Source organism: Rhodotorula toruloides (genome assembly GCF_000320785.1).
Source record: "Rhodotorula toruloides NP11 unplaced genomic scaffold Scaffold5, whole genome shotgun sequence".
Taxonomy (NCBI): domain Eukaryota; kingdom Fungi; phylum Basidiomycota; class Microbotryomycetes; order Sporidiobolales; family Sporidiobolaceae; genus Rhodotorula; species Rhodotorula toruloides.
The window spans coordinates 542,741-566,619 of NW_015622965.1; the positions used below are offsets into that span (position 1 = coordinate 542,741).

General features: G+C 62.1%; 11 protein-coding genes across 11 annotated transcripts; 5 read left to right on the forward strand and 6 right to left on the reverse strand.

The window, feature by feature from the left end:
• Nucleotides 1–117: 117 nt before the first annotated feature.
• Nucleotides 118–1,613, reverse strand: RHTO_06930 (mitochondrial peroxiredoxin 6, 1-Cys peroxiredoxin; the record flags this gene model as incomplete). Its single annotated transcript, XM_016420589.1, has 11 exons — nt 118–150; nt 252–317; nt 391–426; nt 492–563; nt 646–665; nt 780–858; nt 968–1,158; nt 1,221–1,241; nt 1,304–1,317; nt 1,396–1,400; nt 1,488–1,613. The coding sequence occupies 11 exons, from the start codon at nt 1,611–1,613 to the stop codon at nt 118–120; spliced, it is 663 nt and encodes a 220-aa protein (XP_016274990.1).
• Nucleotides 1,614–2,046: 433 nt separating this feature from the next.
• Nucleotides 2,047–2,985, reverse strand: RHTO_06931 (AMMECR1 domain containing protein; the record flags this gene model as incomplete). Its single annotated transcript, XM_016420590.1, has 4 exons — nt 2,047–2,497; nt 2,557–2,619; nt 2,680–2,802; nt 2,885–2,985. The coding sequence occupies 4 exons, from the start codon at nt 2,983–2,985 to the stop codon at nt 2,047–2,049; spliced, it is 738 nt and encodes a 245-aa protein (XP_016274991.1).
• A 298-nt stretch (nt 2,986–3,283) lies between these two features.
• On the reverse strand, nt 3,284–4,662 carry RHTO_06932 (deoxyhypusine synthase; the record flags this gene model as incomplete). Its single annotated transcript, XM_016420591.1, has 5 exons — nt 3,284–3,502; nt 3,567–3,709; nt 3,793–3,862; nt 3,925–4,410; nt 4,480–4,662. 5 exons carry the CDS (start codon nt 4,660–4,662, stop codon nt 3,284–3,286), a joined length of 1,101 nt encoding a protein of 366 aa, XP_016274992.1.
• Nucleotides 4,663–4,940: 278 nt separating this feature from the next.
• Nucleotides 4,941–7,085, forward strand: RHTO_06933 (sphingolipid C9-methyltransferase; the record flags this gene model as incomplete). Its single annotated transcript, XM_016420592.1, has 9 exons — nt 4,941–4,942; nt 5,141–5,547; nt 5,606–5,780; nt 5,839–6,199; nt 6,265–6,389; nt 6,445–6,569; nt 6,655–6,740; nt 6,807–6,964; nt 7,073–7,085. Coding segments are annotated over 9 exons (1,452 nt in total).
• Nucleotides 7,086–7,439: 354 nt separating this feature from the next.
• On the forward strand, nt 7,440–9,792 carry RHTO_06934 (uncharacterized protein; the record flags this gene model as incomplete). Its single annotated transcript, XM_016420593.1, has 2 exons — nt 7,440–8,826; nt 8,885–9,792. 2 exons carry the CDS (start codon nt 7,440–7,442, stop codon nt 9,790–9,792), a joined length of 2,295 nt encoding a protein of 764 aa, XP_016274994.1.
• Nucleotides 9,793–9,902: 110 nt separating this feature from the next.
• RHTO_06935 (Dynamitin subunit 2) lies at nt 9,903–11,606 on the reverse strand (the record flags this gene model as incomplete). The annotated part of the gene is made up of 5 exons (XM_016420594.1): nt 9,903–10,508; nt 10,568–11,154; nt 11,210–11,402; nt 11,455–11,511; nt 11,577–11,606. 5 exons carry the CDS (start codon nt 11,604–11,606, stop codon nt 9,903–9,905), a joined length of 1,473 nt encoding a protein of 490 aa, XP_016274995.1.
• A 139-nt stretch (nt 11,607–11,745) lies between these two features.
• RHTO_06936 (holo-[acyl-carrier-protein] synthase) lies at nt 11,746–12,203 on the forward strand (the record flags this gene model as incomplete). The annotated part of the gene is made up of 2 exons (XM_016420595.1): nt 11,746–11,915; nt 11,975–12,203. 2 exons carry the CDS (start codon nt 11,746–11,748, stop codon nt 12,201–12,203), a joined length of 399 nt encoding a protein of 132 aa, XP_016274996.1.
• A 228-nt stretch (nt 12,204–12,431) lies between these two features.
• RHTO_06937 (uncharacterized protein) lies at nt 12,432–13,230 on the forward strand (the record flags this gene model as incomplete). The annotated part of the gene is made up of 4 exons (XM_016420596.1): nt 12,432–12,595; nt 12,655–12,683; nt 12,738–12,859; nt 12,919–13,230. The coding sequence occupies 4 exons, from the start codon at nt 12,432–12,434 to the stop codon at nt 13,228–13,230; spliced, it is 627 nt and encodes a 208-aa protein (XP_016274997.1).
• A 229-nt stretch (nt 13,231–13,459) lies between these two features.
• Nucleotides 13,460–17,263, reverse strand: RHTO_06938 (ferric reductase transmembrane component 2 precursor; the record flags this gene model as incomplete). Its single annotated transcript, XM_016420597.1, has 9 exons — nt 13,460–14,607; nt 14,666–15,545; nt 15,607–15,738; nt 15,800–15,933; nt 15,992–16,016; nt 16,077–16,262; nt 16,321–16,514; nt 16,569–16,626; nt 16,688–17,263. 9 exons carry the CDS (start codon nt 17,261–17,263, stop codon nt 13,460–13,462), a joined length of 3,333 nt encoding a protein of 1,110 aa, XP_016274998.1.
• Nucleotides 17,264–17,916: 653 nt separating this feature from the next.
• RHTO_06939 (uncharacterized protein) lies at nt 17,917–20,302 on the reverse strand (the record flags this gene model as incomplete). The annotated part of the gene is made up of 4 exons (XM_016420598.1): nt 17,917–19,109; nt 19,173–19,245; nt 19,301–19,566; nt 19,627–20,302. 4 exons carry the CDS (start codon nt 20,300–20,302, stop codon nt 17,917–17,919), a joined length of 2,208 nt encoding a protein of 735 aa, XP_016274999.1.
• Nucleotides 20,303–20,598: 296 nt separating this feature from the next.
• On the forward strand, nt 20,599–23,358 carry RHTO_06940 (mitochondrial outer membrane protein IML2; the record flags this gene model as incomplete). The annotated part of the gene is made up of 8 exons (XM_016420599.1): nt 20,599–20,648; nt 20,703–20,847; nt 20,911–21,018; nt 21,090–21,771; nt 21,833–22,131; nt 22,196–22,257; nt 22,326–23,229; nt 23,290–23,358. 8 exons carry the CDS (start codon nt 20,599–20,601, stop codon nt 23,356–23,358), a joined length of 2,319 nt encoding a protein of 772 aa, XP_016275000.1.
• Between the last annotated feature and the right edge of the window lie 521 nt (nt 23,359–23,879).

Below are 23,879 nucleotides of genomic sequence, written 5' to 3' on the forward strand. Positions count from 1 at the left end.
TGATTACTCTCCCTTGTAATGCAATCAACTCTTGGACAATCATTGCAAGCGCGACTTCAAGCACAACAAAAGCGGCGCCGCCCGTTCACCTCGTCTTCTTTTCGGGTCCGCACCCGCTCAAAGCTGGGTGAAGCGGAGGTACGGGTACACCTGTAGCGACGGGAACGAGGCGACGAGCGGCGAAGAGGCGTCGAGAGAGTCAGCGAGGCGAACGGAGGAGACGAGTAGGAAAGAAAGACTTGTTGACGCACCTCCTGCACCTCGTTGGGGAAGATCTTGCGCGCGTCCTCGGTCTTGACCGACGGGTGGACGATGACCTGCGCGAGCGAGCAAGCGAAAGCGTCAACGGGCGCGATGCGGAGGACGGGAAGAGGTCGAGATGGGGCACACCTTCTCTCCAGGCTGCCAGTTGGCCGGGGTGGTGATCTGCACAAGCCCACTCAGCACGTCAACGGCTACATCTCGCTGGGACAGGGAAAGCTGGGACGCACCTTGTTCTTGTCGCCGAGCTGGAGCGAGTCGATGCAGCGGAGGATCTCGTTGAACTGGCGGCCGGTCGAGGCCTGCGTTGAGTCGTTCTCGGTCAGTAATCTGCGACTACCTGTAATGCGGTTATCACGCAAAGCCAGGAGGGGATCAACGCACGGGGTACTGGAGCGAGAGGCCTGTTTCAAGCGGAGGTAAGAAGGTCAGTCTTGCGCACTGCCGTCACCAGCGAGGCCCTCGCTTTTCTTCACGCGCAGGCCTAGCTATGCAACTGAGGAAACGCGAAGACGCACGGACGGTCTTCTTCGGGTCGATGATGAAGACGGTGCGGACGGTGAAGGGGACACCCTTCTCGTCGAGGTTGGTCAAGTCCTGCGAGCGACAACGTTTGCGAGTCAGATTCGCTCGCAGCAGCGGACCTCTCACCATGACCCAGGCGACAAGGCGAGAGTGACATGCGGCCGTAAGCGAGCGAACTGACCTGCTCATCAAGCATGTCGTAAAGCTTTGCAACCTCGCGCGACGGGTCGGCGATGATAGGGAACTGGACGTCGACCGACCCAAACTTGTTGATGTCCTCGATCCACTTGCTGTGGCTGCCGAGCTCGTTGCACGACAAGCCGATCATTTGGACGCCGCGCTTCTGGAACTCGGGCGCAAGGCGGGCGGCCTCTGCGTGAGCGAGGGAGAGGTCAGTCCCGCATTCGAGCGGTGTGATGTTGGGCGGGACGAACCGGCAAGCTCGGTGGTGCAGACTGAGGGACGGAGGGAGGGTCAGCAATTCGCCTCGACAGGTCGCTCGAGAGAGGGAACGCACCAGGCGTGAAGTCGCTATCGTAGCGCAATGGCAGAACAGCATGTCAGTCAAGGAACCCGCTTAGGACGCTGGCCGGAAGCGAAACAACGCACGCAGGCTGCGAGCAAGGCCAACCCGACCGTCAGCATCCTCTTCCAACACCTCACGACTCGCCAATCGCAGTCAGAGGGAATCTCGCACGCACGTGGGAGAACAAGATGGTCCACTTTCCGTCGATGAACTCGTGGAAGCGGATCTTTCCCTGAGTCGTCTGCGCCTCAAAGTCGGGCGCGATGTAGCCGAGGCGGGTTCCGGTCTTCTGGGCGGCCATTGTGTGCGGTGTGGGAGTGCGCTGTGCACGCGAAGCAGGGAAAGGAGGTCAGCGGGGGGAGTGAGGCGGACACTCGATAGGCGGATGGAGGTGGGGGGCGAGCGAGCGATGCGGAGCTGCCTGTGTATGCGTGGCAGATGCGAAGGACGCTGCCGTACTCACAGAGTCTGTGTGTGATGAGAGCGCGTGCGATGAACTCGTGCGAGAGCGAGGTCGAACCCAGGCGAGGACGAGGCGATGGTGTGCTTGCCGGGTGATGTGGCGAACCAATGCACCGGGAGAAAAGGGGGCTCCACTCGATTTCGCCCGCAATCGAAACAAAGCAAGAAAGAGTGGAGGCCGCGGTAATGAAACGGCGGCCAAGGTCAACCTGCTTGAAGCACTGCACAGTCTACAGTCCGTGCTCTACGTAGACATCCTCAGAGTGACGCGCTCAAGCGTACCCCCGCTCCTTGCGCCACGCCTGCCACTCCTCATACGACACCTTGCACTTCTTGCTCTGGTACCGACTGACCCTCGCCGCCCTGCGCATCTCCTCCGTCACAGTCCCCTTAAACCCAGCCTTGCGCATCGCCGCATCCACCGCATCAACCTTGCTCCATCCCTGCGCAGGCGCAACGTCGGGCAGGAACGTCGCGTGCAGGACGACCTTGAGGTTTCGAGGGTTTTGCGAGCGCGGAACGTGGACTTCGAGTTTGGGCAGATGCGAGAGAGAGCGGTAGGACTGTTGTGTGGGCGAGGTGCCGGGTGGGAGATGCGTCGAGTACCCGTTCGTAGGAGGGAGGTTGAGCGCGGGGTTGACAAACTCGACGTAGATGCCGTGCGTGCCGAGTTCCCAGTCGAGGTAGTCGTCGCACGTCTCGAAGTCTGTCAGGAGCGAGACGCTGCAGAGAAAGCGGGTCAGTCTGGCGAGAGAAACGAGGCAGAGGAAGACTCGACAGACCCGCATTCTAGCCGTGGCAGCTCCTTCGCCGAAACAGGGTCGAATCGGTGATCCTGGAAGGCGCTGCTCAACTGGACAGAGTCAACGACCCACTCAAACCGAGGAGCGAGAACTCCCACGCACCTAATCTTCGCATAATCCGCCAACCCCTCTCCCAGCGGCAACGCCTCAAAATTCCCGATGCACCCTCGCAGCCTCGGTTCTCCTCCGTTCCGCGAATGAATGTTCCACGTCACGAACAGCGGGCTATACCGTGTGTGAAAGTCAGCTTCGGGGAGATCCAGAGGTGGGGCTTCGAGCGCGAGAAGAGCGAGAGAGCGGGACGTACAACTCTTCCGAGTCGTCGAACGGCGCTGGAGGAACCTTGCTTCGACCCAGCTCGGCGTTGATCGCTTCGAAGCAGTAGAGAGCGTGTTCGGGGAGGGCCATGATGTCGCGAGGTGATGAGGCAAGGAAGGGGTGGGAGGGTGGCGAGCCGTTGGGCGGGAGGGCGACTGGCACTCTATGATACGAGCGAGGGAGCGTGAGAGAGTCTAGGCGGCGAAAGAGCCGAGAATCGAAGTGCAGAGTGAGGCGAAAGAAGCGAAGAGGCGCGGGAGCGGGAGGCACAGAGGTCAGTCTCGCTTGAAGCGGAGGCAAAGCGTTTCTGAGTGATATAGAATGTTGCAAGATGCAGTCTATCGAGCGGACGACCCAAAAAAAAAACCGACGCCGCGACGCTGACCCTCTACTTCTCCTCCTTCTCCTGCTGCGCCCAATGCGCCTTCCCCCAAGTCCCCGCCACCAGCATCGGGAACACAAGCGTCGCGTCCGCATAGACCTTGACGCTCTCGCCATCGATGCGGATCTTGCCCCACGAGACGGCCTCGTCTGGTCGGGCGCCGGAATCGGATCCGTCGAATTCTTGGCCTGTGTTGATGTAGACGGAGAAGTCGGCGCCGTTACGCTGCAAGCAGGAGCAGCTTGTCAGCGCAAACGATCGAACATGCGACAGTGTCGGCGGGACTCACGAAGAGCATCGAGTTGGCGATCTGGTGCTTGCAGACACCGCCGCCGAGAATCACCATGCCAGCCTTCTTGCTCTTGATGGACAGGTCGTTTAGTCGTCGGATATCGGAGACGATGTCGATGGAGAGGGGCGTCTCGGTCTTGTCTGTGCGGAAGAGAAGGACCGAATAATCAGCGAGCCGCTCGACTGAAGATAAGGCAGTGTGCGCAATGAGCCCCGTGACGCACATGTGTGGAAGTAGATCATGTCGCCGAGCGAACCGTCGGTGAGAGCGGGGCAGAAGACCGGTATTTGGTTCTGCGAAAGTGGTAGTTCAGCTCGAGACTCGTCAACACTTGCGCAAGAGCAGCCCAACGCACCTTGTGCGCCCAGTACAGGATCGACGACTCGTCGTTGATCTCCTTGCCTAGCCGGTCGATGACCTTGCTCGGGCTCCATCGCACCTTGTCGCCCGTCTCCTGCTCCTCGACCATCTTATCCAAGATCGGCACGACCCAGTCCTCAAACTTGCAGTAGTTGTCGTTCGGGACGAGGAGGTTCCCAATCCTGTTCAAGCCCCTTCTTCGCAGTCCCGCGCCGTCCTGGTTGAAGTCTCCTCGAGGCGCAAGGAACGTCGGCCCGAGGCACTTGATGAGGTCCTCCTCGATCCCGCCGGCGGTCGTGACGAGGCAAGAAACGTAGTTGTGCTGGACGAGGAAGCGGATGATTTCTCGCAAGCCGGACGAGACGAGATTCGAGGTGTAGCCGAGGAAGATGGAGCAGCGGGTGTTGGCGCGGACTTCAGGGTCGAGCTCCTCCGTCTGCAGGTCGGGGTTGACTGGCTCGTCGGACAGTCGCCAGTTTCGCTATCAAGCGGGAAGAACCGAGAGTCAGCCTTGGATTGACAGTTCGAAGCGAGGGAAACAGCCACTCACCATCTTGTCGACAAGCTCCATCGCCCGCGCCAGCCCATTCGCCTGAAACCCTATCCGCTCATAGCTCTGCAACAGACTCTCGAGCGTTTGCGGCTCGTTGAAGTCGGGCCCCTTGATCCGAGTGCCCTCGTACTGCTCCGACTGGACGAACACGGCCGCCTTGGCTGCGACGGGTCCGGACATCCTCCTGTTCTGCCTTTTCGCGTTTGTACAGTCGTCGCTGGCGTCCCTCGTGCGGTTTGAGAGTCGAGCTCGCGAGAGGCGGTGAAAGAGCGGGAGAAAAGTGACGGGACGTCGACGACGAACTCCGGTGCGAGTTGCGCGTGTGTCTAGCGGTCTAGCGAGGTGCAAGAGCGGAAGTTCGACTCGATCTAGCCGTACAAGCGGGTGTGAGCGTTGTAGACGGGTGCCAACCTTCGCAGCGTGGTGGTCTCCCGCCGACGCACTCGCCATCCAGCACAATGTGAGCAGACGAACTCGCTGATGCACTCGAAGCACACAGCAGAAGCACGCCAGCCATGTCGCGCAACTCCCACATCGCCTCGTCCGGTTCCCGTCTCGCTCACTCCCCTCGTCCACATCTCGCGTCGTCCGCTTGCTGCACACGGTCCTGCTTGATTGGAACGGCGCGGAACTGACTGACATGGATTCGTGCACGCAGGGCGGCCACGTACGACCCGACGGTCGGCCTCAAGGTGACCCACCGCGCTGCCATCGCCAACGCTCCCTTCCCCGTCGAGGGCAACGGCTCGTTCTCCAACGTCCAGCTCGCCGCCGCCGTCCTCATCGTTCCCTACTTTCTCTCCCGCTTCGTCCCCTACTTCTCATTCCGCACGACCTATGTCTTCCTCCTCCTCGTCACGGGCATCCCGACAACCATCGCCTACTGGCTCCTCATGAGCCGCGCCAACGTCCGCGTCCGCGACTCGGGCATCTTCCCCGGCAAGGACATCGAGCACTACATCACCAGCAAGGACGCCGAGCTTCGCGAAAAGTACAACGGTCAGAAGAAGATCCCGATGCAGGTCTTCCACGACGCCTACTTCGAGGGCAAGATCGACATCAAGGGTGCGTGAGAGGTCTTCTCTGCTGAGTGGGGAGTCAGGCTGACGAACTCGCTGCACAGGCGACATGCTCGAGCTCCTCGAATGGCGCCACGACTGGATGTCCTTCCCCATGACCCTCGAGCTCATGAAATACGTCCTTACCAAGCTCATTCCCGACGTCATCTTCCACTCGGCTGGCCAGGACGAGGAGCAGGTCACGGACCACTACGACCGCGGAGACGACTTCCACGAGTGGTGCGTTCGGTCGTTCCCTCTCCCAGCCAAGCTTGCGCTGAACAGCGCTCTTCCGCAGGTTCCTCGGCCCCCGCATGATCTACACCTCCGGTATCATCCACGACGTCGACCGCAAGGAGACGCTCGAGGAGCTCCAGGACAACAAGCTCGCCGTTGTCTGCCAGAAGCTCCAGCTCAAGCCGACCGACACCCTCCTCGACATTGGCTGCGGCTGGGGCACGCTCGTCACCTACGCCGCGAAGAACTACGGTTGCGACGCGACCGGCGTTACCCTTAGCAAGAACCAGGCCGAATTCGGAACCAAGAGGATCGCAGCCAACGGCGTCGACGCTTCAAGGGCCAGGATCCTCAGGACCGATTTCCGCAACCTCGACAAGTCGAAGAAGTTCACCAAGATTGTCTCGCTCGAGATGGCTGAGGTGCGTTGCAGCGCTTGCCTGCGTCCGATGAAGAGTTGAACCTGACATCGCCTCTTCTCTTATAGCACGTCGGTATCCGCCGCTACAACACCTTCCTCCGCGACGTCTACAACCTCCTCGACGATGACGGCATCCTCGTCTTCCAGGTTGCCGGCATTCGTCCTTCGTGGCAGTACGAGGACCTCATCTGGTTCGTTTGCCTTCCGCCTTCACGATTCTCGTTTGCTAATCTCCTCTGCATGCAGGGGCTTGTTCATGAACAAGTACGTCTTCCCCGGCGCCGACGCTTCGTGCGCTCTCAACTGGGTCATCGGCCGCCTCGAGAACGCCGGCTTCGAGGTCACCAACGTCGACGTTCTTGGCGTTCACTGTGCGTCGCGTATCCTTCCTTCAGCTTCCGCTCGTGAGCGAGAACGGCGCTGACATGCGCGATACGCGACTTGCGACTCGCGCAGACTCGGCGACGCTTCACAGGTGGTACGAGAACTGGATCAAGAACAAGGAGAACGTCCTCGCCAAATACGGCGAGCGCTGGTACCGCGTAAGCCGCTTCTTCCACGCTCTCTCTGTCGACTCCAGCGCTAATGGCCCATCATCGCCACCGCAGGTCTGGCTCTACTTCCTCGCCTCATCGGTCATCACGTCTCGCCAGGGCGGCGCCTCGGTCTTCCAGATCACGCTCCACAAGAACCTGAACGGCTACCACCGCGTCGACGACATTCCCAGCCACACGAACATCTTCCCCAAGCTCGAGAAGGAGCCGCAGTAAGTCTCGCTCTCCAACTGTCTCCCTGCCAACCTGGCTTCGTCAATCTCGGAGCTGTTCTCCTGTACGTGCACCGAGACGTGCGCTGACCCGTTCTTTGCGCGCAGGCTCGTTGTCTAAGCTCCCCATCCCTCCGCCCTCTCCGTCGCAAAACTCAACTAGAATCCGCATGCATCGCCTCCCCGATACTCGCATGGACGCTCTCCTCCTTTCTTCGGCCTCTCTGGAACGGTCACCACAGCTGTTGGATGTGGACGTGGGACAGGACTTCGGTGAAGTGCAAAAAGGAACAGTGATACCTCTCCTCCGGCTGCCTTCTCCTTGCATTCCACTGCTTCTTGAGAGTCCTACGACAGCGATGCACGCTCATTTGCGACCCTTGATGGACTGTGACAAGTGCTTGTTCGGCGACGGACGGGAAGTCGAGGGTCGTCCTTCCACCTCGCGCTCTCCACCGCTCAGTCTGTGCCGGCAATGGCTGCCATGCGTCGAGTAGCTCGCCAGACGCTTCTCTGGACCGAGCACGCGCCCGTCGCTGCGCCGTGCCCAGCGTGCACTCGCCCATTCTCCCACGCCGTCCCGCTTCCACCGACGACGCAACAGGGCCCGCAGGCGAGCACGAGCGGTTGGAACACGTTGCAGCAGGCGTCAAGGGCATTTCTTCAGACTGGCGAGCCGTCTCAGCCCCTCCCCGCGACGCATCGGCAGTCAGCACCCAGCTCGACATCGACTCCGCTGCCGCCGACCGTACAGGCGTTCATCAGCGAGGTCCAGTCGAGGCCACCGAACGGGGACAAGGCATGGGCGCTTTTCGAAGAGCTCGACTTGCAGGGCCAGACGTACCTCGTTCCCCTCACAACCCTTCACCGCCTTCTCGCCGTCGTCCGACCAAGGTCGACGCCTTTCAAAGAGAGAACGCTCAAGAAGGCGCAGCGAAGCGCTCAGGCCTTTGACGCCAAGGCCGACCTGATTCGGCTGGCGATACGGCAGGCGGGAGGGACGTACACCCCGGGTGACCTCAAGGCGCTGCTCGCCGCTTACCAGTCCATCGGGTACGGCCCCGGCGCAGTCAAGGTGTGGGACGAAGCGCTCAAGTGCGGTATCGTGCCAGGGAGCGCAGCGGGAATGTTAGCGTTCGAGGCCCTCGCCCGTTGGGTCGAACTCAATAAGGCGGCGGACTTGGAGAGGACGATCCGTGACTTCAAGAACGAGGAGGCGACTCGGACGAAGCCGGGTCAAGCGGCCGCGCGATCTGTCATCTCCCGCATGTTCGGCATGCTCTTTCACGACTCCAATTTCGTCCCGGCCTATATGAGCGACGTCGTCGACAACATTCTCAGAAGCTTCTTCGCCGTCCTAGCAAAAGCCGGCGACCTCGCCATCGTCCGCGCTACGCTCAAGAATCTGTACGGCATCAACGTCGACTTGCCGGGCGGGCTTATCGATGCGACCGTGGCAGATCGGGCGAACCTGCGCACTATTCGCGAGCAGGACGTCAGGTGGATGGTGAAGTCCCTCGCTTCTACTGGCGACTTCAACCGGTTGATCGCCCTCTTCGAGTACTTCGACCGACCGTCGCAAGTCGATGTGCCGTTCGTCGACGATGCGCCGCCGCCAAATGCCTACTTCACGTCCCAAGGCTACGACTCGCAGCCGGCTCCTGCTGCGAATCTCGAGTCGCAGTCCCATCTCGTCGGAACACGAGCAGTCGCCGCACTGGTCGAAGCGGCTGCCGACGCAGGCAATTTCCCTCTCATGCGCCACTACTTCGATCTCCTTTTTGTCCGACACGCGGCATCCACGCATGCTCGCTTGCAAGAAGTTGAGCAGGCCGTCCAGATGCCGGACGTCCTGCCTCTCGGTGCGCCTAGGTCGCCGTGACGCCGCATGACTGAGTGCTAACGTGTCGCGCCCCGCAGATCCTCTCGATTCGGCAATCGAGCTCGCAGAAGGCCCGTCCGATCCCTCCTTCATCTACACGCCCAGCGGCACATCGCTCGCATCCCTCGACTGCGCCCATCTTGCGCTCTCGCCGTCTGAACCGTCCCAGCCGTGGTGGATACCGATCCGGCTCTTCCGGCACATCGCGCACGCAGCGTTCGATCATGCTCAAGGGAGCACAATCAAGTGGACGCTCTCGCGTGTACGCCGCGTCGTCCGGCTCAGGGAGGAAGAGGTCCGCCGGATGGAGGCGGTTATCAAGGCTGTTCAACCGAGCCTTCAGGCGTCCGAAGTCGGCGGCGAAGCGCAGGGCGATGTTGCGACCGAGACGGGCCCGGATGCCTTTCCCGCCGACCTCCTCAACCCCGTCCTTTCCTACCTCCGCGAGTCTTACGATTCCGCTCTAGGCAAGCTCGAGGCGACCGAAGCCGTCTTTGAGGAGATCAAGGTCCTCACTCGTGTCATCGCGACGGGGCATCGGCTGTCGAGGTTCCAGCACGAGGTCAGCTTCCGCGAACGCCGACTGGCCGACGCTCAACTCAACAAGCAGCGGTACTATGCCATCTCGCGGCAGCGGGACAAGAAGGCGATGAGCGTCCTCACCTACAATATTCACCTCGCCAGATACAAGATTGCCAAGCTCCGCTTCGAGGGGGTCGGGCGGGGGGACAAGCGATTCGACTTCTTGACGGCGAAAATGCAGAAGCTGGCCGGCGAGGCATTCCACAAGCAGGCGCAAGGGCAGTGGGAGGGGCAATCAGGATCGCGGGGCAGGCCGTTGCAGCAGACCGCTGCGGATGTCACTGCAGGGATGAGGGCGGCGATCGCGAGGGAGCAGGCAGCAGTGCTGGCCGAAGAAGCGAAGCTGACGGAGGCTGTTCGATAGATGCAGAGGTGCTATAGACATTGCGCAACGCAGCCAACCGCAAACGACATCTTGCGAGCGCAATCCATCTCGAGACTTGAAAGCTTCGTCTCGATGTCAACGCGGCCAGTCTACGCCAGCGCATCCAGCCTCTTCACGACCTCGCTCATCCGTTCCTCGAACGCCTCCAGATTGCCCTTGAAGCGCTCCTCGTTCTCCGTGAAGCTCGTCTCGAGCCCGCTCAACACCTCCTTCAAGCCCTTCTCGCCGTCGCCTAAATGCTCGACCTCGCTCTTGAGCGACGAGAGGGTAGTCGAGAACGTCGTCGCCGACTCGTGAAGCGCGGAGAGGGAGCGAAGGCGGGAGAGAAGGCGAGGAGCGAGGGGGATGAGCGGGTCGAGGCGGGGCAGGAGAGCGAAGAGGGCGTCGATCTTCTGGAGCGCATCGGGCGGAAGTTGTGCTGCAGCCGATGCGCCGCCAGTCGACGCGCTGAGCGAGGGGGCGGCAGTGCGAGTCGCCTCAGCACCGGTCGTGAGCGTCATGCCGCCGCTTAGCGCGACATTTAGCGGCCGTGTGTCGCCGAGCTTGCGTCGCGACTCATGGATGCGCTCAAGGTCGGAGACGAGGACTTTGACGCGGCGAGAGATCGAGTCGAGGTGGCGAGGCTGGGTGAGGAGTGTGAGGAGATGGTCGAGTCGAGAGACCGACTGAACAAGCGGCGGCGGAACGGCGTGGGTCTGCGGATCCAACGCGTTCATTGGTCAGCGAAAGATGTGGAGCGGGAAGTCGTGCGCACCTCGTCGATACCGGCTTCACTCGCCCCCAGGAGTTCCTCCAACCTTGCTATTCGCTTCTCCATCTCGCCCTCTTCCTCTTCCGACAAGGCTGGGTGCCCTTGCGAGCTCGACGCAAGCAGAGGTGCAGCAGCTGGCGTCAACGCCGGCTCGGGTGCGCCGAGCTTGGAGAGCAAGCTAGCCGACGCCTGCGCGCGCTGAGCGAGAGGTCCGTCCATCTTCGCATCGTCCTCCTTTTCCCCATTCGCCTCCAGAACTCCCTCAACGTTCGGTGTCAGGCCGTGCAGGTCGCCTCGTAGCAGCTGAAGCTGCTGCAAGATGACTGCTGCGGAAACCTCGCGCTTCTCCTTTCCTTTCCCCTTCCTGTCCACCTGCGCCTCACTGCTGCCCTCCTTATCCGCCTCCCCGACAGCCGTCTTTTCCTTCTCGGCTTCGCTCCTCTGCACGTCTTCCTCGAGCGCCGTAATCTCCATGCGCAGACGTCTCAAGCGCTCAACGGGAGTCTCCTTCTCGCGCTCGTCGGGGTCGGTGCCGACAGAGTAGACGGTAGTGGAAGGCAGCCGTCGAGAGGGGCGCTTCGTGGAAGAGTCTGTCGAACCGGAGCATCAGCTTGAGCGCTGGAAGAGGGACGGGAGTGCACATACCGCGTTCACGCCGTTGCTGAGCTGCCAAACTCGCCGCTCCGAACCTCCTTCGCGCTTCTGCTGCGTCCAGTCTCTCGCCATCGATGTTCTCGCTCGTCGGAACGGCGGGAGTACCGCCAGGCTGGGCGCGACGGTAGGCTGTAGGAGAGCTGGCTCGAGGGAGAGGGTAGTCGTCGTCCGAGTCGGTATCGTGCTGCGATCCAGGAGTCAGCGAGCGATTGTGAGAGTTTGTCGAGCATGCGCACCGAGTACGAGAGCTGTTCTGGCACGTCTGGCGTCTCGAAGACGTCGGCGCCCGTGTCCTGGTGGGGAAGGCGAGCGTGAGCGCGACGGACGCGGTTGTACGGCCGAGGGAGATCGCACGCACGATGTCTGGCAGTGTCGCGTACTTTGACATCGCGTTTGAGCCAATCCAAGCGAGAGCGAGCAACACTGAGCGAGCGGTTGAAGGAAGAGGACAAGTTGGCTTCTCCCGCTCACCCAACCAGCTCGTGCGGCTGAGTGAATTACTCTGAGTGCCTCATCAGGCTTTGTCCATGATACTCGGCATCGGCGTCGACGTCCTCCACCTCCCTCGACTTCGCTCGCTTCTCGCCCGTCGCGACCCAACTGCACTCGCTCGCAGGATCCTTTCACGGGATGAGCTGCTTGAGTGGAGCGACTTGAAGATGGACAGCGATCTCAGCGAGCGATACCTGGCTTTGCGGTGCGTTGGGTGTCGTCGAGTGGCATCTCGCTCAGGCTGACCTTGCTCATTCCTCTCAGGTGGACTGCCAAGGAAGCGGCATATAAGGCGCTATACCCGCACGTCAAAGCGAGCTGGGGCGACTTGCGGGTCCAGAAAGACGGCCCCAAACCACTCGCCCGCTTCGCCGACGACTTCAAGCCTAGCTCCACCGCTCTTAGCGACCTGCGCCAACTTCGACTGCACCTGAGCGTCTCTCACGATGCTGATCTGATGGTGGCCTACGTCGTCGCGGAAGTGCAGCCCTGAACGAGGCACATTGACAAGACGGGTCCGTGTTCCTCGCTTTTCGCCCGACACCCCTTCCTCTGTTTGACGATCATCCTTGTGCAGATCCCGTGCATCGTGGTGCACACTTTTGCCCTCGCTCCGTCATTCATTCGAGCGCGTCCGTCCGTCCTCCCCGGCGAGAGTCCGCGGATTTCCCGGCAGACGCCTTGCTCTCACCTTCCTTCCTCCCCTTCACGTCCTTCCGCCATGGGCAGACGACACGACGACGATGATCCGCCAAGCGACGACGATGGCGCACAACAAGCGTCGACAAGCAGCGGAGCGGACCCGTGGCGGAAGAACCACCGGATCGCCTTCTTCGGCGCGACAGGCAGCGCCGCGTTCTTCGATGCGGGCTTCGCGGGCATCGTGTGAGTGCGCATCCTCACGAGCGTAGAGGACAGCATTCACAGAGTTTGCGGTACCGCAGCTTGTGGGAGAACTTCGGCGTACCAGCTTGTTCGTCTCGAGCCTTCTGAGCAGCGGCAGCGATGCTGATCTTATCCGCACTAGACGTCTACGGAACGGCAATCGCAATAAGCATCATCGAAGCGGTCTACATCGTCGTCTCGGTGGTCCTGATCGAGCGAGGAATTGGAACGAGGTCTCGCGTCGACATGTCGCTCGCCTTGATGGTGCGCGCGCGTCTCCTGTTTCGTCAGATAGCAGTCAAGCTGACTACACCATCACGCAGCCCATGTGGGCCGGCTCCTTGACAATTAACATCGCCTTCCTCCTCGGCGCCAACGCTGGCAAGACCGAAAGTCCGACAGCCTTCATGGCCGCCGCGGCATTCGCCGCGCTCTCCCAGCTATGCGGCCTCGCCCTCGCAGTGCTCGGAATCATGTACCACATCGTGGAGCTGAGGGATCCGCACCCGAAGAAGCACCACTTCAAGGAGAGGATGAGGCGGGCGAGGGATAGGCTGCGGAGGCATCACAAGCGTCGGCATCGTGATGACTCGGAGGACGACGGAAGCGGTTCGGAGGACGACGACGGGCGGTGAGGCGCATCAAAGCAGGAGGAGCTGTCGCAGGGCGGCCGGCGGAGGCTGGGCGAGGCAGACCGCTCAAGATTGCAACAATGCGCTATATTACTGAGAGGCTATGCGGAAACGAGGGAGAGAGATCTAGGTAGTGTCTGTTGACGAGAGAGAGAGAGAAAGAGAGATGAAATGTCCAACGTGCGCGAGGGAGTCCAACTGAAAAGTATGCCCCTGAACTCCTACTGAACTCCTAGAACGCAAAGTCTTCGACGACGAGGCTGATCTGGCCCCTCGGGTCGCCACGGGCCACCTTCTTCAAGTCAATCCTGCTTGCGACGAGGTTGCGGACGACGCTATTGAGGCTGGCGGGACCGCAGCATGCCACGATCGTCTTGCCCGCCGAACGCTGGACCTCCTCGTCGAGCAGCTGCTTGAGGCGCGGGTAGCCCGTCTTGGCGAGTTCGGCGACAGCTTCGATATCTGCCTGCTCGGCGTCCGTCACGTCGAGGAAGAAGCCGTCGTCGCGGCCGGCGCGAGTCACCTGCGTAGACGGAAGGTACGCGAGAGATGTTTCGGAGGCGAGATCGGCATGGCTCGTCCGGTTTGAAGCGAGGCCCGGCCGAGCTGCCGACTTGACGAGGTGGCGAGTCGATGCATTGTCGCCGAGGGTCGCATCGTCGTACGTAGAGCTCCAGTCGAATGAGCCGTCGCGGGGGAGAGGAGCCCGGCTCATCTGGCTGAGGTCACCGAATGACGCGGCTGCGACGCCTGAGTAGTCGTAGGGCGTCGAGTAGGCCGAGTGCGACTTGGGCTCGTCGCGGTGGTCGAGCGGCAGAGCTTCGAAGCTCGGCTCGGCGCTGAGCATGGCGGGTCTGGGCTGCTGAGGCGCATCTCCGGGGCGGCGAATTGAACGGCCTTGACCGCGGCGGGAGAGGGCGCGACGCAACTTGCCCTCCTTCTTCAGCTGAGCCGACACTCGCTCGTCGCCTGCCGTGCGGTAGTCCTCCTCGCCGTCGAACAAGACAAGGTCGGTCACCGAATCGACCTGGTCGCCGTATTCCTCCGGAAGTTGGCCAGCCTGCGGCAAGCCCGCCGAGCTCGACTTCCTCGACGGAGTTCCTTCGCCATCGCTGTAGTCGCTCAGATCGCTGGTAAAGCTTGGTCGACCGGCGGGCGAGCTAGACCTGGCTTCCCGTGCGAAAGGAGCGGTCGGCGGAGCGAGTTCATCAGTCGAGGTGAAGCCGCTTGCGCCGCCGTAGGAGGAGTACGGAGGGGCGGATGGGCGTTGGGAAGGCGGCTTGGGTGCGTCGTGCGTCACGAAGAGATCGATCTGGAGTTGCGAAGGATCGCACATCTCCATGCAGCGGCGCAGAGTCGGGGCGACCCAGCTCAAGTGAGCTGCAGAACAAGAGTGTCAGGCTCGAGCTGCGATAACCCCGAAACGTGGACGACGCACCGTACTCCCGCAGGATCCAGACGAACCGCACCCGCGTCGTCTTCCACTTCGCATCGCCCTGCTGATCCCGCCTGGCCATCCTTCGACACGCATTCTCGAGTACCGAAATACCGAACGTAATACCCGTCCCGCCGCAGACGATCGTCAAGCTCTCGTAGGCGCCCCAGTGCACCCGTCCGGCGCTGCCCATTGGCCAGCTGACCAGCGCACGCATCGTGACGCCCTCTTCCTGCCTCGCTCCGCTCCGCTTCGATCTGGCGCGGACGATGTAGTCCCACAACGCGCGCGAAAAGCCTTGCTGAGCACGAATCAGGAGTACGATCTCGCTGCCCTTCGCGACGCTCTTCCCGCCGACAGGTCGAAGAGCCTTGGTGCGCTCGTCGATACCGGCGATGGTGTATGGGTGCGACTCGAAAAGGCGAACGGAGGGCATGTAGAGGAGGAGGTGCTGGCCCGCTGCCCAACGAATCGCGTGCGGAGTCTGGATGGTGAGACGGATGGTGCGGCCGGGGAGAAGCTGCGCATTGGCAAAGCCGGGAGGAGGGAGCGCTCGTGGCGCAGTCGTGGAAGTCGGCTGAAGAGGAGAAGACTGGTAGAGCGTTGGCGAGGAGTGAGCCATCGTTGGGCTCTGGTAGGGAAGCGGGGCAGGCGAGGAAGGTGGGTAGTGCTGCGAGACCGGCGGCACAAAAGGCTCGTCGACGGTCACGTCGTCCTTCTCGTGAACAACGCTGAAGTCGCCGCCGCTCGAGCGGACGGCGCGCTTCGACGGCCGCAACATGATGCCTTCGAAGACGCCGTTGACCCAGAGGAGCGTAACGAAGCGCCATGCCCGCTCAGCTCCCCACCACGCAAGCGCGACGATCGGCCAGTACATCAGAGGCTGCAAAGCGCGTGCACCGAGTCAGTACGATTCGAGAAAGCAAGCGGAGTAGGGAACGCACCTTGTGGTGGATGATCGCCGTTACGAGGACGAGGATGACGAGGATGACGTGCGACCAGTAGAAGAACTCGTAGAAGCGGTTGCGGAGCGGGCGGAACGAGAAAGCGGTGAGGATGGTGAGGAGGAACCAGCACTGCGCAGGCAAAAGGTCAGCCGGCTTGTGTCTGCAGCAGGCGCGATGGAGAAGCACGCACGACGATGCCTGCGACAAAGCGGTACCACTGGAGAGCTGGTACGAGGACGATGCGGCCGAACGGGTCGCGATCCATGCAAAGCTCGTAGATCCAGCCGATCGCGTGTCCCGTCGAGAAGGCCCAGACGACTCGTCCTGTCGACAGCAGACAGTCAGTACGCGACCGTGAGCCGAACGAGCCGCGCTTACGTACCAGACCAGCGATGCAGGATGGCCGTCTGCACAACGGGAAAGAGGTCAGCGCGGCAGAGGAAACGGCGCAGGAGCCAGCGTCGTACCTTGTCGAAATGGTAGTTGGTCAAGAACGGCGTTGCCCAGATGTTGAATGGCCATTGTTTGAGCGCGAGGGTGATGACGAGCGGCAGCATGGCGTACGAGATCAAGCCGAGGCGAGCGGCGGCTGTCCAGGCGTTTGCGGCAATGTTCGTGTTGGAGGAGGCGAGAAGTGGGTCGTTGAAAGGGGCCTGCAAGCGTGAACATGGTCAGATGCGCTAGTAGCCGAGAACAAGGAGCGTTGCCTACCCATCCGTTCGGGTTGTTGACGCCTCGCTTCACCAACACCGGTTCCGCGACCTGCTCGTCTTCTCGAAGAGGCGCGACAGTGTCAAGCCACGTCTGTGCGGTGACTGCTGAATCAACTTGGCGAGATGAGAGGAAGCGGAACGAGTCGGGAAGAGCGAGCGCTCGCTTGGCGCGGTAGGTCGATTTGGGTGGGCCTGCGAAATAGATTGTCGGCACAGATTCAGTAAGGAGAGAGGCAGGCCACGCACTCGAAGCTCCGTAATACGCTTGGTAGCCGCAGTCGCCGCCGAAGGTGCAGGTCGTGGGCTGCAAAGTAACCAGCGAGTCAGCGAAACTCGGCGAGCGAGAAGCGAGATGCACTACGCACCGCGATGTAGTCGTCACCGATAAAGCTGACCAGAAGCGCGATCAAAACGAGCACGCCGACCGCAATCATCTGCGCGAACGTTGGGCTCGCAAAGACGACTCTCTTGCGCACGCCTGTCGTTCCCTGCGCGCCCTTCTCTGCCTCACCCGTCCCTGCGCCTGGCCCTGTACCGCCCACCTTCTTCGTCCAGGTGATGCGCCGAATCGACCATTTCCTGAACCAGGCTCCGAGTGCTGATCCGCCTGTTCCCGTTCCCGCGAGGTGGTACACCGCGCTCCAGACGATGAGAGTGCCGATGATGGCGAACCAGAGGATATAGGCGTATCGCCAAGTCGGGATCGAGAGGGTGTGGGCGTCGATGTACGGCTTGGTAAAGTACTGCAAGAGGCTGGACGAGTCGACGCCGCCTGTCGAGTCGACAATCTGGGCGGTAGTCGTCGCTGAACCGGTCTGGCTGGCGATATGCGCGAAGGACAGCGAGCCTGTCGTCTTTGTCGCTGCAGCGGCAGTCGTCGTTGCCTTGGTTGCGAAGGGCGGAATGTACGCTCCGCCCTGCGAGGCGGCCGTCGCACCCATGACGTATCGCGCTCGTATGAGCTGTCTGCTAGTTCTGCAGGCGGACAAGGAGACTCAGCCGGGGTCGAGGGACGGGTCGCAGGGAAGGACAGTGAAGTTCGCTCCTCACAGCGTGTTGCTACAGATCCGTCACCTCTTCCGCAAGATCCGGTGTTCTTCAGACCCTCTGACTGGCAAGCGGCACGTTCGGGCGTGATGTCGCTGCTTCCGTTCCCCTTGAAGTCGTCGGTGTTGATGAAGCGAATGCGGCGGTTTGGCGTCGCAGGAGGGGCTCGCCGGTGGTCGTCAGAGATCGTGAGTCGTAGCCACTCCAGCAGCAGTAGAGTCAAGCGTGCCCGTCAATGTCAGGCGAGCGGCGTGAGACGAACAGCTTGCCGCAGCAATTCTCCGCTCGCGCCGGTGCCGACAGACTTCCCCTTTGTGCGTCCGCAGGCTATTTGCGTTGCTTTCAAGTATCGGCGGCGAGCAATCTTCGAGGGAAAGCGCATGTGAAGCTGCTGAACCGCTCGTCACCGTCGCTGAACGGAACTGATCCAAGACCCCCCTGCTCGTTTCAAGCGACCCAAGAAGCGTACGTCCTTCTCCACTGCGCATTCTACGCCCACCAGCAAGAAGAGCTCCGCCCAGTCCAGCCGCCCAAGATGCGCGCCCACTCAGCACCTCGCCTTCGGCCACTTCCGCCTCATGGCCTCCCTGAACTCGACGTCGTCCGCATACATCCCTCCTTGACACGTCCCTCCAGACTGAGCGAGTGTCGTCAAGTGACCGTGCTTGGCGACGTCGTGGAAGGCGGTCTCGGCGAAAGAGGAATCGGCGGAAGAGAGGGGAGGCAGGGCGGAGTCGGTGTGTCCGGGGTTGGTGAAGCCGGTCTGACGAGTAGCCGCTACCTCGTAGACGCGGTAAGGCGAGTCGAGGCCGTCGTCTGATGCGAGAGCGGGGTCGCCGGCTGGCAAGTCGACGAACGAGGCGGAGAGGTCGAGCGAGTCGACAGGCTGGACGGCGAACACCGAGTCGCCCAAAGCACCCGCTTCGAGACAGTCGCCATGTCCGACCTCGTCAATGAGCGAGCGGGAGAGAGTCGGTTCCTCGACCTGCTCAAACTCCTCCACCGTATCCATCGTAGCACCCATGTCCCGCACTTCGCTCCCTTTCCCCACCTCATCCAGCATCCTCGCGAGCGACGCAGTCCCGATTTCAGTCTCGCTCGCCTCCCTGAGTTCGTCGGCTCCAGGGAAATTTCCGCGATCGTGATCTGCCCAATCCATCCCACCAAGGTCTCCGTGTCCAGCATGCGCCGTGACGTCCGCTTGGGCACCAAGAGGAGCGTACAGCGTCGGACGCGGAAACTCTTCCTCCTCCTCCCTCAGCTGGTCGACCCGCCCAGCCGCAGGCCCCCAATCCTTCTTCGCCCTCCTCCGCCGCGCGAGCGAAGCAGCCGATAACACGCTCGGGTGCGTCGAGGCCTCGTCGGTGACGACCGATGCCGCAGGCTGGAGGTGCGGGCGCTGGCGGGAGAGGGAAGAAGCGGGTCGGGAGTGGATCTCGATCCAGAAGTTTGGCTGGGGCGAGCGAGTTCGAGGGGTCTTGGTCGGTGCTGCGACGGCGGGAGAGGCGGGCTGAAAGTCGTCGATGAGAGCAGCGAAGTGCTTGCTCGTCCGCGCGCTTCCTCGGCGGCCGGAACCGTACGTACGTGGGCCGGTGGGTCGTGCGGCTGCAAGGGTCGGGCGGACATTCTCGGCGTTTGAGCGAGAGGATGACGAGCGGGAGGAGGATGCGGAGGAGGGTGAGGACGGCTCGCGGCGTGGAGCGTCGAGGAAGGCGAGCTCGGAGAAGGCAAGGTCGCCAACTATGAGCAGCGTGTGCGACGTCAGTTGATGTCGCAGCACTAAGCGAAGAGTTCCTGACGCACTCGTCCTGCCGACTTTCGTGCGGACAGACGCCTTGCCCTTGTTGAATATGCCAAGCTGAGGCGCTGGCTTGAGCTGCAAAACCAGTGACTCAGCGCGAAGCGTGATGATGACATGACATGGGACGCACCGTCAATCTGCCAGCCTTGACGCCGCTCGGCTTGTCCATCTCCTGCACCTTGCGCCTCGTAACCTCCTCCTTCGACCCCCTCTTCCGCTTCGACTTGCGCCTCGCACCCTCCTCCTCGTCATCGCTGCTTGCGTCATCTCCGCGCTTCTTTTTCTGCGCGGCCTTGACTCTCGAGGCGGCGGCGGCTCCGACGGCAGCGGAGGTGACCGTGCGGTCTTTGCGGATTAAGGCGCGTTCGCGTCGGCGTTCGCGACGAGCTCGTAAGCCTGTGCAGTCAGTCCGTGTGTGAGCGAGGAAGCAGCGGGAGCAAGGGTGTGCAACCGTACGCTCCTCGACCTCGTCCAGCTCGTCCGCCTCTTCCGCCTCGGCGCGCAACCTGCCCTTGCGTTTCTTCGGACTCGCCTTCTTCGCCGACTCCGCGTCGTTCTCCTTGCCTTTCCCCTTGCTCCTCCTGCGCGGCTTGACAGGCGCCGCATCAAGCACCTCGAGCGCCCCAGCGCGCGGGATCAAGAAACTGCTCGACGGGCTCGGCTCGGCGTCCTCTCCCGGCGGACGCGACGGGCCCGCTACGGGCGTCGCAGAAGCCGACGACGACCGTCCCTTGAGCTGCATCGCCAACAGAGGCTTCTTGCGCTTGACTTCCGCCGACTCGCTTGCTCGCGGTCGCGCAAAGTGCCCGTCGTCCGCATGCAACACGAGCGCCTCGTCCTTCCTCTTTCGCGGTCCCGTCTCGTCTCCCTCGATCTCCTCAAGCGCGCGTTTCCGTCCCGCATCCTTCGCTCGAGGCGGAGTCTTCACGCCCTCAAACTCGTCGCTCGGCGGTGGTCCGACCTCGTAACCCTCATGCGCCGTGCGAGAGACGTAGGGAGCTTGTTGGAGGACGTAGTGCGTTACTGTGCGGCGTGGCGCGGGTGGGTTTGAGCGAGTGTGCGAGGCGAGGTTGGTTGACGAGAGCGGGGCTAGGGCGGGGTGGGGCAGCGCGGCCTGCAGTAGGCCTTGCATGTGGGTGAGCCAGGGAGTCAAGAAGCGGGATCAGCAGCCCAGCACAGTGTGGTTAGCAATGAGCGAGTGTGTGGTCGAGTGCAAACAGGCGGGACGAGTTGCGAGGGTCCCACAGCACACGCGCTAATTTCGTTCCAAGGTGTAGATAGGGCATTCAGGATGCTGGCAACACGATCCGAGCATCGCCATCGTCCCTCGTCGCCTTGATCCCGCCAGACGACGACTCCTCCCGACCCCACACGCAGGACAATGCCGAAGCACGTCGCCCTCCCTCCTCACCCTCACTCAGACGCACGATGCCGCCGAGAGAAACCGTCCTCAAACAGATCGAGGGAGCCTCACGAGGGTGCGCGACTCGCCCGTCCAACTCCCGCCTCGCGAGCTGACGTCCTCTCCGCAGCTTCGAAGCCCTCCTCGATAACGACCTCGTGCAGGCAAAGCAGATCCTCTCCAGAGATCCTTACTCGGCGTTCCACCTCGTCGGACTAGGGCTGTCCGCTTTCCTCGCCGCCATCCTCTCGCGCGAGGACGACGAGCTTCGAAACGTGCGTCTGCCTCCTCCTCGGACCTCCTTGGCGAGCGCTGAGCGTCGTTTTCGACGTACGCAGGCTCAGGAGACGCTGATTAGGGCAGAGACTATGGCCAACAACGAGGCGAACGCGAAGCGGGCAAAGGGAGAGACCGCGGGCATCTTTCCCGGAGGAACCGAGTACAAGGTGCGTGCTGTCGCTCAGAGCGTCGCTTGATATCGACGTTGAAGGCTGTTGCTGACGACCGGACGACGCAGCTGTTGACGGGCGACGCGACCATCGGGCAAGCGTTGATCGCCATCATGTCGGAATCCTACGTCGAGTTCGTCAAGGCCATCTGGAAGATGAACAAGAGCTACAAGATCTTCATGGGCATCTTCAAGACGGTCTTTCCCGAAAACGTGTCCGAGCACGACTCGCTGCACGATATCTTCACTCGCCTGAACGACCGGTACCTCGAGCAGACGACGAAGCCTCACCCTGCTGTCGAGTCGTCCGGCGGGTTCTTCTCGTCCTGGGGACGCAAGAAGCCTTCTGCGGTCGCGGCGCCGCACCTCCGACACGTCAGCTCGTCGTCGGCCATCCCGACCCTCCCCTCGTCTTCCGCCTCGAACGGCGAGCCAGCAATCGCCGCCTCCGCGCCCGTCTCCGAGCTCCCGTCCCGTTCCGGCTCCTCGACGGACCTCTCCTCCTCCTTCGCAAACAAAGTTACCCTCGCCGACTCAGCCGGCAATGCCGAAGTCGACTCGTATCCCTCCCCTTTGTGGGCTAACGACCCGCTCACCAAACTCGTCATCTCCGGCGCGGCACTCGGATCTGGCATGTTTGGACTCATCTTCTCGATGCTGCCGCCGAAGATGAGGAAGATGATCTCGTGGTTTGGCTTCTCGAACTCGAACCGCCCCGTGGCGCTCAAGCTGCTCACCATCGCTGCGAGCAGTGAGTCTCGCGTGGTCACTTTTTGCCTTCTACCCGTGAGCTGACGGGCACTTCCCTGCAGCCGGCGACGACGTCCACGGCTACTTCGCCTCGCTCACCCTCGTCACCTTCTACGGCTTCCTCCTCCTCATGTCGGGCTGGCAAGCCTCCGAACCGACCTACCTCCGCTCTCTCTCCTCCATCCTTCGCCGCGTACACGACCGCTTCCCGAACGGGACGCTTTGGGTCTTGAATCGGGCAAAGCTGGCGAGGTACGAGCGACGGAGTGAGGATGCGGTGGGGATCATTGTGGAGGCGTTGGGGAGGGAGGCGAAGGAGGGGAACTCGTTTAGGGAGGCGGATAGCTTGTTGGTCTTTGAGGTGAGCCAGCCAGGAGCTGGGGGGCCCGAGAAGACCAGGCTGACTCTCTGCCTCGCTCGCGCAGCTTTCTTGGCTGTACCTCTCGCAGGCTTGCTTCGTCGAGACGGCCGATGCGATGGAGCGGATGTGCACGTACGTCGAGCGGTTGACACTGTCCGCGCAGCCGAGCTCACCTGACAGACCTCCCTTCACAGTCTCAACAGCTGGTCTCACGCGACCTACATCGCCATCGCCGCCGGTGCGCTCGTCGACGAGATCAACGACCAGCGACGACGAGGCGAGACGCCCTCCCCTGCGGTCGTCGAGCGGGCCGACAAGTTGCTGGCCAAGCTTCCCGGCCTGTGCGGCTTGAAGCGCGTTTTCGGCGAGAAGCCCGTCACCGAGGTGTTCATCCTCCGCCGCCTCGAGGCGCAAAAAGCCAAGCTCGAGCGGTGGATCCGCGCTGGGCGTTTGAAGGAAGGAGCGAAGTTGTGGGAGGTTGTGCGGATCTCGAACGCCTCGGAACTCGGGTTGTTCTGGGCGACAATCGGAGGCCGCTCGCCTGCTTCCGGTGTTCAGAAGCAAATCGACTTGCTATCGTCGTTCTCGCCACCGCCGCGCTTCGGTCCGGCGTCCAGCAGCGCTGCGCCCGCGCCGCCTTCCTCGACTCTCGGCAGGACCGAGACCCGCTCTTCCACTCTCAGCGGCAACACCTACCGCCGCCGTACCTCCGTCGCTTCGACCACTCCGTCCGCAACTATCCCTCCACCTTCTTCCGCGACCGACGACCTCGACACGACCGCCGAGATCTTGCAGCGCGACCTCCTCCTCGGCATCCTCTACACGGCCCTCGGACACTACGACTCCTCGCACTACGCCCTGGCAGTCCAGTTCCTCGATGCCGTCTTGAGCGCCTCACCCGTCGAAGTCGGCGACGAGAAGTGGGTCGTCCCTTTCGCGGGCTGGCACCGCGCTGTCGTCGAACTTAAGGTTGGGGATGCGGAGACGAAGGAGATGGATGGCGCGAAGGCGAGGGAGGTGTGGAGGGGCAAGATGGAGAAGGCGAATGGTTGGCTCGATGCGGTCCTGGCGACCGGCGAGTACGACATGAAAACAAGGGTGCGTCCGCGTTTTCCTGTCGCTTGCTCCGAGTTGATGCTGACTGTGACTTGCGCGCAGCTCGAGTCTCGCGTCCTGATGCTCCGCGACGAGATTCAGATGAAGAAGGTCAAGGTTGGACTCGCCTAACCTGCACGACTTGCGCCCCACTCGCTTACGTACAGGGCCCATGTATCCTTTCGCATGTAGACACTATCGCAATCGTCTAGACGGATCTGTCGTTGCCGCCTCGCGCTCTCCGCCTGCCGTCGCTCGAGGCTGGTCTCTGCATCCGCCTCCTCCCGCTCCCCCTCATATGCTCGCCCATTCAGCGCGGCTTTGCACTTCGCTGCTGTATCGCCACCCGCTCTGCCTCTCTCGCAGCCTCCCGGCGACTCGCCTCCAATTCCGCTTCATTCTGCGTCGATTGCAACCCGGCTTCCGTCGCTGCGTTCCTCGACAAGACTCGCTTCCGCGACATCGCGAGGCTGTCGATGTTGCGCCGAGCGAAGGAACCGATGGCGGAACACGAGTCTGCCTCGCCGTCGTGCTCCCGTTCCGGCGGCCGTCGCGCAAAGATAGCGGGCCAGCTGCCTCCACAGAAGACTCGTGCCGAGAAGTCGCTTTGCCTCGTACAGTACTTGCCGCCGAGACCGCACGCCGGCGTGCAG